Genomic DNA, 14,218 nt, shown 5'->3' on the forward strand with positions numbered 1-14,218 from the left:
TATTGGGTGAAATGGCTGCAGCCATTAGTTTATTTCATCACAATGAAACAGAATCATTACAATGCCATTTAAGAGATGGGTGCAAGAGGTCTGTCATGGAAAGGCTCAAAATGTAATCCAGGAACAAACACCATTAGTACGGCAACTGAAGGAGTGCTAATACCAGCACATGGGCCTTCACAGATGAAGGAGACTGGTCTTGGGTATAAACATCACCCCTTGGAACTAGGACTACACTGTTAACATTTACATATCAGAGGTCATAGTTATATATGTACTTGTATAACAGGGTTCCTCATTCTAGTTTATGTAACTTGTAGTTTGGTTATCCTTCAAGTATTTAAGGTGTCCCAAAACAAGAGCATAAGGAATGAGTCAGTGGTTTATTGATTATGGATTGAGCATTTCTAACCCGAACTCTTCTGCATCTCTCTTAACTGGCCTTGTAAAACATTTCAGTTTGGTTGCAGTTAAATAAATGCACTGTTGAAGATGTTTTATTTAATAAATTACATGTGTCTTTAGTTTAAGGCATCTTTTTTCTTATCCAACAAAGATACACTTTTATTTTTCTACACTCTCTGAACAATCAGAACATTTCAAAAAAGGCTGATGCAAAGTAAACACTTGGGCAGAAATATTAGGATACATATTTATTGCAGCAAAGCTTGTCTTATTAGAATATGCAATGCAGTATCCTGAATGTTTTTTGAATTTTTCTCTAGGTTACCAACCAAGAAGCTTCTATCAAGGAAGATCTAGACTTGCAAAGGCAGGAGACAAAAAAAATGAAAACTCAATAATATGGACACTCATTTACTTATCTGTTAACAAGTAGGTAGTCACATAGTGTACTACAAGGTTGCAATGGTGTTCAAAGAAATTGTAATTTAAAAAAGCAACACTTGAAATAAAACATGTATAGTTATGCAAATGTAACACTTACTGACTTAGTTCAAGAAAGACACTGAAATACAACTAATACATGCTTTACATCTATGCATAAACTTACCTGCTCATAATCTGAATCACCAGGGTACAAGGGAACACCTAAGAAAAGTTCTGCAAGGACACATCCAAGTGACCACATATCAAATGCTTCAGAAAGTGGCAAGCCGAGCATCATTTCTGGAGCTCTGCAACAGATAAAAAGTAGTAGGGTGAATCAGGACATCTACTCAGGACGTAGTTAACTCTTATTTCACTTAAGTTTTCCAAAAAAATCAAAAAACAATGGAACATTACTTTGTTGGGCTCTAGCTAAAAGTAAGAGATCAAATCAGAAAATGACCAGTACAGTTCCAGCTAAGTTCAACTCTTCAGTAAATGTCAAAACTGCACCTCATTTGTGCAGTCAGCATTAATTCCACATACACCAAGCACAAAACAAACTTTGCAAATAAGATTATTAATTTAATGCATAACATGCAGAACAATCATATCTTTAAATGAGTATCAACGAACGATCTGCTACTGCCGTTTCTTTCAGATGACAAAAGTGAATTGTTTTGTACTCTCCTCAAGAATTTGGTTGATGGTCCCTCCACCTTTCCCTGATTAGTCCCATTATTTTCAATTTAGTAGGAACCCAGTATTCACAAGGTGACAGTACTATAACCCATTAGTTCTTGCATGAGAGTCATGATCAGCCTTCCATTCCCCAGTGAGAGTTGGGTGGTAGGAAGCAAGCCAGTTTGGTGGTCATAGTGGGGCAGTATACCTTCTCTCTGTGGGAAAATCCCTTCCCCCTCAGTGGGTTTTCTGAGCCTACAAGTGCTACCTCATGAAGGAAAGGGTATTTCCACATATTAGTTTACCCTTGACTACTTAGTCTGAATACATTATAATAGCTTGAGTTTGGTTGGCTCAGAACTCAAATGGGTGAACACCTAGCACTCCTGTTAAGTGTCACCTGTGTGGCAAGCCACAGCTGTCAAGGATGAATGAGCTGGCAGCTCTTTATCCTCTGTCAGCCATGTCAGAAATCATGTTTGCACCACTATCTGGGAAAACTGAGAAGCCTGTCTTGTCTGAGCAAAACATTAATATCCATATCACACATCAACAACTACTGGTTAACCTGAAAAACTCCCCAGATGAAATCTCAATAAACATGGGGGTTCTCATTTCTATATCTACTAGACTTCACTCAAAGATGGATGTAGTTAACCAACTATTAAGTTAAACTATAAGTTTACCTATGATAACCTGATTAATTCCCTTGTTTCCAAAATACATAGGCACAAAATATCTGATTCACTTGTGGATAATAAACTACTGGCCTGGTTTTGCTGATATTTAGGCAAGGGATCATCTTCCATTTTATATATATATATATATATATATATATATATATATATATATATATATATATATATATATATGTCTACTTTTTCTTATCAAAAGCTCATGCTTTCCAAAAGAAAAAGTACGACTCCACTTATGCGAAAGTGCACTTAAACGAAAGTGCACTTTCACAACTACCGGTTCACCGACCCGGTAATAAAAAAAAAAAAAAGCAAAGGCATTTTTGCAGGGGGGGGTCAAGCCCCCCTGCACTGCCCATTTGGGGGGGCTGAGGCCCCCACCCCCGCTACATTATATATACTAACTCTGAGATCGCAGTACAGTGGGGAAACAGGTATATTATCCCCACTGTACCATGCTTTGGTGCTGCAGTGCTTTTTTTCCTTTTTTTTAATATTACCGGTTCGGTGAACTGGTAGCTGCGAAAGTGCACTTTCGTTTAAGTGCATTTTCTCGTAAATGGAGTCATACTTTTTCTTTTTGAAAGCATGATCTTTTGATAAGAAAAAGTAGACCCATATATATATATATATATATATATATATATATATATATATGTATATATCTGGATCCCTATCAGTTGGCTGAGTTTTCAGAAACTGAAACTCCATATGGTCGAGACCATATGATCGGGTTTTTGAAAAATCAAAGCTTTTGAATGGAGATCGCAGTACAGTGAGGACAGGAAAATTCTCAGAGTTGGTGTATATAATTTGCAGGCGGTGCAGGGGTTGCAGCTCCCCACATGGGGGAATACAGGGGGGCTTGCCTCCCTTGCAAAAATGTAAAAAAGTGGATTTTTATGTTTTTTTTTATGAACTAGTTTTCAGAAACTCAATCATATGGTTTCTTCATTTTTTTTGAGTTTCTGAAAAGTCGATCATCTGACATAGACCCATATATAAATATATATATATATATATATATATATATATATATATATACACACACACACACACACACACACACACACACACACACACACACATATATATATATATATATATATATATATATATATATATATATATATAAATGAGTCTACTTCTAAATTTTGAAGTTTTGAAACTTCAAAATGTTAATAAAAAATAAATAAAAACAAAAAAAACCCCTTTTTTTACGTTTTTGCAGGCGGCCAAGCCCCCCTGCATCCCTCCAAACCCCCTGCTAATTAAATATACTGACTCTGAGATTGCACTACAGTGAGGAAAGCAATAAATATACAGTTCTGCATTGTACAGCAATCTCCATTTAAACAGTTCAAAGTTTCTAAACTTCGATCTTATGATCTCGACCATAAGAAATTCAAAGTTTTGAAACTTCAAAATTTAGAAGTATACCCAAATATATATATATATATATATATATATATATATATATATATATATATATATATATATATATATATATATATATATGGATCTATGACTATTTACCAAAATCTCTATTTACCAAAACACAAAAGCTAGTGCATACTTTCGCAGTAGTGCTTTTCACCAAAAATGCACTTTCGTGAAACATTAATAAAAAAAATAACAAACTTAAAAAAAAACAACATTAATCACGTTTATGCAGGCCCCCCACACCCCCCTAACTATATATACTAACTCCAGGATCGCACTACTGTGGGGGAAAAGGCATATACGTTTTATTTGCCCAACAGTACTTACTTTCAGTAAAATGTGATTCAGTGAAATGAGTTTTCAGTGATTTGATCTTTCAGCGATTTGGTGTGAGTGTTTTGAAATTCAGTGAAATGAGCTTTCAGTGAATCAAAGTAGACCCATATATATATATATATATATAGAGAGAGAGAGAGAGAGAGAGAGAGAGAAAGAGAGAGCAGCTTAAAAAGCTGTTTATTTTTATTTTATTTATTTTGCTTTTATTGCCAGGTTTGTCTGGCTGGTTTTAATCAAAAACTCCTTTTCAGGAGAGGCCCAGGGAGAAAAACTCCAACATATTACAAACATTTTTAAAGAGACATTCAGCAATATACATGAACAGACATCAAGTAATATACATTACATTTGCACATTAATTTGATAATAAGATTATATACATATGAAGTAAAGGCAATTATTGCAGTATAAAGGATACTAATTCCTTGAACATTAATCATACTGTAACTGAATAAAGTGGACCATTCCTGTCACAATATTAGAAGCGCAAATCATTTGCAGCAATTAAGCATGGGGAAGCCATATTATCTGGCACATCAAAAGAAAAATTATCAAATTAACTACCTATAAATGAACTGCAGAAAGAAAAGATGAAATCTGCAGAGGTTACCTGTAAAATAGCAAACACATTTAATTATTTGTTTACTACTGGACTTAGTGACCTGAGTAATATTCTGATCAGATGGTAGTCACTGTTCAGGCCAAATCCTACAACTTCATTAGAATCTTTTTTTTTTTTACTCAAATAATTTTTTATTTTGATTTAAAACATAATAATGATTGTTTAGAATTAATAAATATTCAACTATATGCAATATTTACATTTAGCCTGACAGATTAAGATAACAACAGATCTATATAAAAACAATGATGTTGATACTTTATATTTAAATTATCAGGAAGAGTCTGATTCCAATTGCAAGGCGTCAATCAATGTCAAAACTTTTCTCCATGGGTTGTTGACTAATGGCTTGGGATGTATTCTCACTTCTTTAGTTTTGATCTCCATTAAAACAGACTTCTTCAGTAGACATAAAAATTCTTCCATGGTGGGCACTGTGTTGGATTTCCATCTTCTGGTTATACATTTTCTAGATATTGCTACTATAGTCCATATTAAATACAAATCCAATTTCTTCACGTGAAGATTATTGATTACATGCAGTAAAATTAGAGATTTTGTCAAAATAAATGTATCTGTTTAAAGAGCTTGTAAAAAATTATTAATCTCATTCCAATATGTTCTAATACTAACACAGTCATAAAAACATGGGACCAGTCTGCATTTGCTGATTCTTGGCATCTCCAGCATACATTATTACTTGAGGTGTTTATCTTTGAAATTTTCTCAGGTGTTAAGAAGGATCCATATAGATATTTCCATTAAAATATTCTCCAATATTGTGAATGAGATGTTAATTTAACTGAGAGTAAGATATTTGCCTTATTGTCTATTGATAGGGGAGTCTGTATACCTTTAGTTAAATATTGCCAATAGGATACTTTAGGAGCTGTTCTATAAGCAATGAATACATTATATAAGTATGATAACTCTTTTTTGTATTAGTGTTGTTATAGATAATTTCAAACAACCAAGATATAAATTTAGGGGTACTTTTAAATGATGAATTGTTTACTATTGTACATAGATCCTTAGAATATGTTAAAACACTCTGCAACATTAGCCAGTCATTAGGTGTTTGTCCATAGGCTGCAATTAAATGTTGTGTTTCCAAGACTTCTTGTTTTTTATACAATGAAACCAGCATATTAAGTTCTTATTTCCCTATGAAGTAAAAATCTCTCTATGTACGTTATTAGGGAAATTTCTTGTAGTACTGAATGGAGTTAATAATGTAAACCAACGTTTTATTTCTATATTCATATTGACAAATTTCCTAAAGGTGCCAAAATATGGTTTATTAGGTTTAATGTGGTTGGTTTTGCTATATTATATTATACATTCATACTCAAACAGTACCACATTCTATTATCTTTATCTATAACTGTAAGTTTTTTTGATAAAGCATTTTCATTCCTTAATATTATGGAATGTAACCATTTCCAATTAGGAGAATATTTAGGATTTACCCAATCTATTGCAATTTTAAGTGTAGAAGCCCTTATGTATGTTTCAGTGTCCAGAAATGTTAACCACCCTTGTTATTAATGTCTAATATGATGAGAATATGCCATTTTATTTTTCTTTGGATACCATAAGAACTTTAAGAATTTTGATGTAATTTCTTTTAGAAATCTTTTTTTCTGGTAATAATATAAGAGCCTGGGCTGCATATATTACTTTAGGTAGTAAGACCATTTTTATCAACTGCAGTCTGTCTTCAACTGTTATAAACATATTGTTCCATTTATTTACCAATGTTTTAATTGATTCTATAATGTTTGAATAATTGATATTTAGAATCTCTACCATATTCTTACAAAATACAATCCCCACATAGTCCAAGGTTGGAACTTGCTTACCAATAATATAATTTACAGATACTTGTACCTCCTGTTTTTTATTTAACAACAGGAACTTTGATTTTGATCTATTAAAGTAGAGACCCGATAGTTTTTGAAAGTTTCCTATTAGTAAATCTACTTCATGAAATACTTCTTTAGAGTTAGGTAAAGTGAGAAGCACATCACCAGCAAACATTATTTTGGAACTATATTGATCATATACATCTATCCCTCTTATTTTTGAATTGCTATGTATTAGAATTGCAAGGATTTCTATAGTGAATGCAAACAAGACAGGCAACATGGGACATCCTTGCCTAGTGCCTCTAGTGATCTGTATGGCTTCAGATGTAAAACGGCCTATTTTAAAAAATGTTAAGTTATTCTCATAAACTTTCTTTATAAATGTGATAAAAGAGAGAGAAAAATCAAATATATTCAAAACTTTAACTAGGTAATCCCAGTTTAAAGAATCAAAGGCCTTTTCTATATCTAAACCAACGATCAATGCTTCTTGATTTTCTCTATTTAAATAATCAGTTAATGTTAATATCCTTTTGATATTGTCCTGTGTTTGTCTATTATATATAAAACCCATTTGATCTTTATTAATTATATTGAACAGTGGGACTTTCATTCTATTAACTATAATTGACATAAAGATTTTATAATCATTATTAAGCAAATATATTGATCTATAAGAATTGCAATATTTAGGGTCTTTACTTTCTTTTAAGACAGGGGTAATTAAAGAATATCTCCATGAAGGGGGAATTATTGCTAATGATTGGACTTCAAGAAAGGTTTTATGTAGGAGAGAAGTTATAGAATTGGGAAATAAGCTATACATTTCTATAATTAAACCATCTATCCCTGGTGCCTTGTTAGATTTACTTTCTTTGATCCTGTCTAAAATTTCTTTCTGTGTTATTGGTTTTTGCAACTCCAGCCTTAGCTCTTCAGAGATTTTTTAATGTTGGGGGTTATATTATCTAGGTTGCAAATTTCATTTATACTTATTTCACCTTTATGGTATTCTGCATAATGATATTTAAAAGCATCTAAAATGTCACCTATGTCTGAGACAATCTTCCTTCTTCCTTCATGTAATATGCTATCAATATTATTAGTTTTTGATTGCATTTTAACTTCCATAGATAGATTATGCAGATGTTTTGGAGACGTAGCATAAGAGCTTATTTTTAATCTTTCTATGGCTAAGTTAGTTTTATGGGATAATAGGTTTATAGGTAGGTAGGTACTAGGCTTTCAGCCCTAGGGCCTATACAAGCCTAGTCATAACGATTCCCTGACTATTGCTTCCCACAAATATTTACTTTCTTGGACCCCTGTCTAGCAGGGCTACTGATGTGATTCCCGGGGTGAATTTCCTATCTCCCATCCAATCGTCAAGTTTCCTGTTGAAGAGGGCCATTGAGGCACTCTGCCTGAGATGTATGGGCAGGCTATTCCAGAGTATGGGGAGTCTCTGGGTCAGGAACCTGTCCCTCCAGCATGTTCTATTCATCGTGATGACAAGGTTAAGATCCCTGGAGCATGTTGCTCAGAGTGATTGGGATTTCTTTAAGTGTAGCATGTCCAGAAACTCAGGGTTTGACATGGCCTTGTATGTTAGGCAGAGATTGCCTCTGAGTAGGTGATATGCGACAGAGTATAGCTGGAGTTTCTTTAAACGGTCAGCATAAGGCATCTGCTTTAGGCCTATGATTCCTTTTGTGAGGTATTTCTGCAGCCTTTCTAGTTGTTGCAGATGTTTTGTGAGGTACATACCAAATGGGGCATTGTATTATATGGGTTTAATGAGGGATAAGTACAGTGGAACAATGACCTCCCTTTTTCTCGATGAAAAGCCCTTAGTGATGAGGTGTGCCATGTAGAAGGATTTTCTAACTGTTGTGGCTATGTGGTTATCAAAGGTGAGACCACTGTCCACCTGTGTCCCCAGGTCTCTTATCACACTTTCGATGTTTAGTGTACTGCCACCTATGTGGCAGTTCACAGAAATGTGTTTTTTCCCAAAAGGGACAGCTATACATTTTTTGGCATTTAGCTTGAGCCCATGGCTCTGGTACCAGGCATCTGTTTCAGTAAGGCCCTTTTGTAGTATATCCACATAATTTGGGGCTTCAGTAATGGCTCCCAGCTTGCAGTCATCTGCGAACTCTGTAAGCCAGAGTCCCTTAGTGTTGGCCTGTACTTCAGAGAGGTAAATGCCAAACAACAGTGGTCCCAGGACAGAACCCTGCGGTACACTACTTGTCACTTATCTGGAGATGGATTTGGAGTTGGCTACTTTTACAGTGTATGTACTGTCAGTAAGCCAGTTTGCAACCCATTGAGTGACTCAGGGATTAATGCCCATCTTAATAAGTTTATCTATGATTCCAGAGTGGGGATAGTGTTGAAAGCCTTGGAAAGGTCCAAGTAGGCTATGTGAACCCCCTTACCCATGTCCATGGCTCTGGAGACTGATTAGAAGAATTTGATCAGGTTCAGGAGGCAAGATCGGCCCTTCACAAACCCAAACTGGGTGGGGTCCAGTGTTTGAAGGTTGCCAATGTCTTTGTTTATAAGTTCCATGGCCTTGCCAATGTCTTTGTTTATAAGTTCCATGATAATATGTTCCATGGCCTTGCAGATCAGGCTCATCAGACTGATGGGACGGTAGTTCCCAGGATCCAAAGTGGATTCCCCTTGTGGAGTGGGATGACTGTGGCTGTGCGCCACTCTGTGGGCACAAAGCCTGAGGTGAGGCTATGATTAAACATGACTCATAGGTGAGGTGCCAGTTCATTTTGTAGTTCATGCAGTACACAGCCCAGGATGTTGTCTGGTCCCATGAATGCTGTATTCTAGGCTTTGGAGAGTGCGGTTTTTACCTGAGTGTCAGTGATTACCGGAATTTGGCATCCTTTCAGTATTGAGCTGGGCCCTTTAGGGGGTGAGAAGGGGTGAAGTTGGCACTAAATCTATCTGCCAGGATACTGCAATATCCTTGGGATCAGTATATTTAGTGCCATTCTGCTGTAGCTCAGAGCAGATCTGAGTATTGTCATTTAGATTCTTGACATAGCTATAGAATGCCTTGTGGTTGTCTTTGGAATCTTTGGCAATTTTGTTTTCATAACTAGCTTTGGAAGATTTTATGAGTGATCTCAGCTTTCTACTGAGACTGGTGAGGGAGTTTTTTGAATCCCGGGTTCTTCCTCTTTTCTGCAACAGTTTCTTCCTTCTGTTGTACACCTTGTTTATGGCAGGGGACCACCAGATTGGCTTCCTTTTTTTAGAGGACAGCGTTTTGGTTCTATTTGGGATGGCTTGGTCCACGCACGAGTGAATGTGCTCGTACAGCACCTTAGTGTAGGATTCAGCAGTTGAACTTCCAGTTCCCATCTGCATGGGTGTCATGAAGTTTGTTACTTCTGACTTGAGAAGCATGAAGATGGCTTTGTAGAAGTTTTTTACGGAGGTTTCCTTAAAGGGGGGATGGGATGTGGATGTCAAGGGTGATTAGCTTATGGTCTGATCTGACCAACGAGGGGGTGACCACTGGTGTGCAGCATCGATCTCCCATGTTGGTAATGACCAGGTCTAGAATATTGGTATCCCTGGTGGGACTATGAATTAGTTGTTCTCGGGTGTTGGAATTTATGAATTCCAAGAACTGTTGAGCAAAGGTGTTGGTACAGGAGTAGTTTTCCCAGTTAATGGCAAGGTAGTTGAAATCACTCAGTATTAGGGTGTTTGCTTGTATCTTAATATTTTCCAGTATGTTTAGAAAGGTGTAGTGAGAATTTTGGGGCATGGTGGGGGATCTGTAGCAAGCTACAATTTGTACTGCAGTCTTACCTATTTTAGTTGCACCTGGAGAATTTCAGATGCATTGTGTTAGGCAACCAGCATGGAGGTGTGAATAGCCTTGGTGAATATGGATACTTCTCCACCTTTAGTGTTTCAGTCCAAGGTTTGGTGGCCGAAAAGTGTGGTATGAGTTGTAGCTTGGTATTGCAGGGGTGCTCTCTGGATCTTTGAACCAGGTCTCAGTTGCTGCACAGATATCGATGTTCTCCATTTTTAGGAGAGCCTCGAGAGAGTGCATCTTGAGGTTTAGACTTCTAACATTGAGTAGCATTACCTTCAGATTTTGCTTGCTTGTACCTGTTACAGTGGTATTTTTGTCCTTTGAACCTTGCCTAAAAAAGGCACTATAGGGGTGGCAAGAGCCTTAGCCAGTAACCTGAATCCCAGGGGTGACAGATGAAAACCATCTCTTGCAAAGCATTGTGGTTTCTCGATCATGTTGTCCCAGGCAGACAGACACTAGATCCCCTTTGAATGACACCAAAAGCTTAACCAATTATTGAAGTCAATCATTATGTCCTTATACTGTGGTATCATTCCGGGTGATGGCAGGATGCTACTCAGGGCTAGGGTCATACCTGCCTGGGCTACATGATCCAAGAGCTCTTCCGTGTCTTTTTACATGTAGCCCAGGGAGGTACGTCTCAAGTCACTCACTCCAACATGGACAATGACAGAGTCATATTTGTATCTGTTGTGGAGTGACTTGTGTGCATGCGTTATGTGGTGGATCCTGGCACCCCTCAGGCAACTAACTGTAATTTTCTCCTTGTTCAGCCTGGAGAGTGGGACATCAGTGTGCCTGCCAATAGAGTAACCTATGACTAAAGTGTTGGGTACGTTGTCTTGCATTAGGGGCTGCTGTTGAGTAGCACATTGGTGTTTTGAGCTATGTGATGGTTTGGTTGTGTTTGGGGGTGGTGTTTGTTTGCATTTCAGCTTCGGAGTTCCTTGTTGCTTGGGCAGGTTAATGTTAAGAGCCTCTGCATATGTGGGTTTTGTGTTGCTATGTGTGGGTTTTGGTGGTGTGGGTTTTGAAGGACTAGGTGTTGTTTGAGATGTTGTGTGGGTGTTATCTTTCTCCCCTTGACTGTCTAGCACAATCATGGCTGGAGAGAGCTTTGTTTCCAGTTTGGCTATGTAAGTGCATCTGTTGCAGGTTGTAGTATTTGGTGGTAGGAGGAGAGAGTTGTCTTTGTACATGAGGCAACTGCTGCATTGCCCCAGTATGCCCAGATTCACCAGGTGGACAGGAGAAATCATTGGAAGCTGACCCTTGGACATGCCTGGTTAGGTGCTTTCTTTGTGTAGTACAAGAGCTGTTTTCCCTTACTTTTTGGCAAGGTACTTGCAATTGTAGTCTGTCTAGTGCCTACGACTATTTTCTCCTTATTACCAAGGAGAGGTGAGTGTTTGTAACAAATTGAGGCTTCCTAGTGCTTTTTAGCGAGTTTTAGAGCAAGTGCTAGTCACAGGTATACAGATTTTAGTGCTACTGCTGATAAACTAGCTAGTTCTAAGGGAAAATTCAAAGAAAAGACTTTCTGGCACAGGGAAATGTTTAACCTTAGACCCTTGGTGCCATGCGGTGTGCAAATACACGTATTTATGCCAGAAAGTTGAAAGGGATAGAAATCAGCCCAAAATGGCCAATAAAATTGCAATTTCAGAGCTGGAAACCACTCCTCTAGTGTTAGATAGGCAGGACAATGCTTCCACTCTCACTGGTAAGCAGTAGGACCTCCCTCTACCACAGGAAGGTCTGGATAGCTCTTAGCTAATCCTACCCCCATACCAGGGAACCAATATAAATTCACTATAGTCCATATTCTGTTGTTGAATTTTAATATAACTATAGCTATGAGTCCATCCCTATCCACATATTTATAGATAACTTCTGGATTCAATGAGGTCTTTTTCCATAGTATTGTTACTCCTCTAGTCTTTGATTTATAAGAGGATTGAGCTAGTATTCTGTAATTATTAGGATCCCACTTAAATGTGTCTTTTATTTTAAAATGGGTTTCTTGAAGAAAGACTACTTCAGGTTTATTTAGTTTTAGGTATCTCAGTAAGTTAGATCTTTTGTTTGGGTTGTTTAAGCCATTAGTATTTAACGTCACCAACGTCAGTTCCATGTCAGGATTTTTTTTTAGTTAAAAAAAAATGTATTCATAAAATCCTAGATATGTAAAACTCTTCCTGCATAGTTACCTTTATGTTAATTAAATAGTTCCTAATTATCTTAATCAGCATTGTTTTCTTTATGAGGTTTAATAATAAACATTTTTTGTCAGGCATTTTAAAACTAGAGAAAAAAAAAAGAATAAAAGCCTATTAACGAAACTTGCATATGTATAAATCTTAACCCCCACTAACCATGGAATGAAACCATCCAGGTGCAACTAACAATAGGCAAAACTGCTCTACAAATTGTAGCATGCTACAGGCCACCCTCTCAAACTCAGGAACCCCACACAGCCTTCCTGAAGACACTGGAGGGTATAAATGTATCTCCAAACACCATCATATTGGGTGACTTCAACTACCCGAATATAGACTGGGAACATTACTCAAGCCCTAACTTTCTAGCCCAACGGTTCCTGGAGTTCATAAATTCAAATGCCATGGAACAGCTAGTCACTGTTCCCACGAGAGGAGAAAATATACTAGATCTCATTGTCACAAACATGGGGACAAAATGCTCCACACCGGAAGTATATCCCTCATTGGTGAGATCTGATCATAAACTAATCTCACTGGAAATCCACATCCCGCCCCCACCCCAAACAAAAGACCATAGTGAAGAACTTCTCTAAAGCAAACTTCACACTACTCAAGACTGGTGTGGTATCCTTCAAGGCCCCTGAGTCAGAGGAAACCACAACCCAAGCTGCGGAAGCCCTTACAAATGCCTTCTATGAACACCTCCAGGACTGCATGGATCAGGCAATCCCAAATAAAACCAAGACTCTTTCCACAAAGGGCAAACGTCCAGTCTGGTGGACCCCAGCCATTAACAAACTTTACAATAAGAGGAGAAAGCTATTACATGATAGAACAAAATCCATAAAAGGGAAGTCACCCTGATCATTATTAGTAAAAAATACGAGCACTCATAAAATCAACTAAGGCCAATTTTGAGAGAAAAATTGCCATGGATTCAAAGGACAATCATAAGGCCTTTTTCAGCTATGTTAGGAACCTGGGTGGAAACTCACAGATATGCTCAGAATTAGTCCAAAATGATACAAAAATCACTGAACCCACAGACATTGCCAACATACTGGCAGACAGGTTCAGTGCAAACTTCACCCCTCTCCCCTAAAGGAGAGATAACTATCCCAGCCGAGTGTAGCCTCCCGGACATCTCAAATGCGCAGGTGAAAGCTGCTCTCTCTAAAGCTAAAAACACAGCATCAATGGGACCGGATGGTGTCCCCGGCTGTGTGCTACACGAGCTAAATGAGGAATTAAACCCGCACATAAGGCAGCTGTTTAATCTCAGCCTTACCACAGGATACGTGCCCAAGGAGTGGCGACGGCAACTGTGGTCCCACTCCACAAAGGTGGCGCCTCACGGACCCTGGTAATTACCGCCCCATAAGCTTAACAAGTCTAGTCTGCAAAGCTATGGAGAGGATCATAATGGAGCTCATAAACAAAGATATAGGGGACTTGCAGACATTGGACCCGACCCAGTTTGGCTTTGTCAAGGGAAGATCATGCCTTTTGAACTTGGTCGACTTCTTGAAATAGTCACCAAGGCCATTGATGAGGAAAGGCAGTCCATACAGCCTACCTTGACCTTGCAAAGGCTTCGACACAATACCCACTCGGTATTGTAGAAAAACTTACCAGCTTAAATGTAAACCCATATG

At 37.6% G+C, this 14,218-nt stretch overlaps 1 protein-coding gene across 1 annotated transcript in view; it reads right to left on the minus strand.

The window, feature by feature from the left end:
- Window positions 1–14,218, minus strand: part of LOC122814954 (homeodomain-interacting protein kinase 2-like) — a 176,793-nt gene that overhangs the window by 111,826 nt on the left and 50,749 nt on the right. The window contains exon 3 of the mRNA XM_044087213.1: window positions 1,013–1,136. Within this exon, the coding sequence (XP_043943148.1) occupies window positions 1,013–1,136 (124 nt within the window). The remainder of the gene's footprint in view (window positions 1–1,012; window positions 1,137–14,218) is intronic.

Source organism: Protopterus annectens, chromosome 11.part0, assembly GCF_019279795.1.
Source record: "Protopterus annectens isolate FY-2018-M chromosome 11.part0, PAN1.0, whole genome shotgun sequence".
NCBI lineage: Eukaryota > Metazoa > Chordata > Ceratodontiformes > Protopteridae > Protopterus > Protopterus annectens.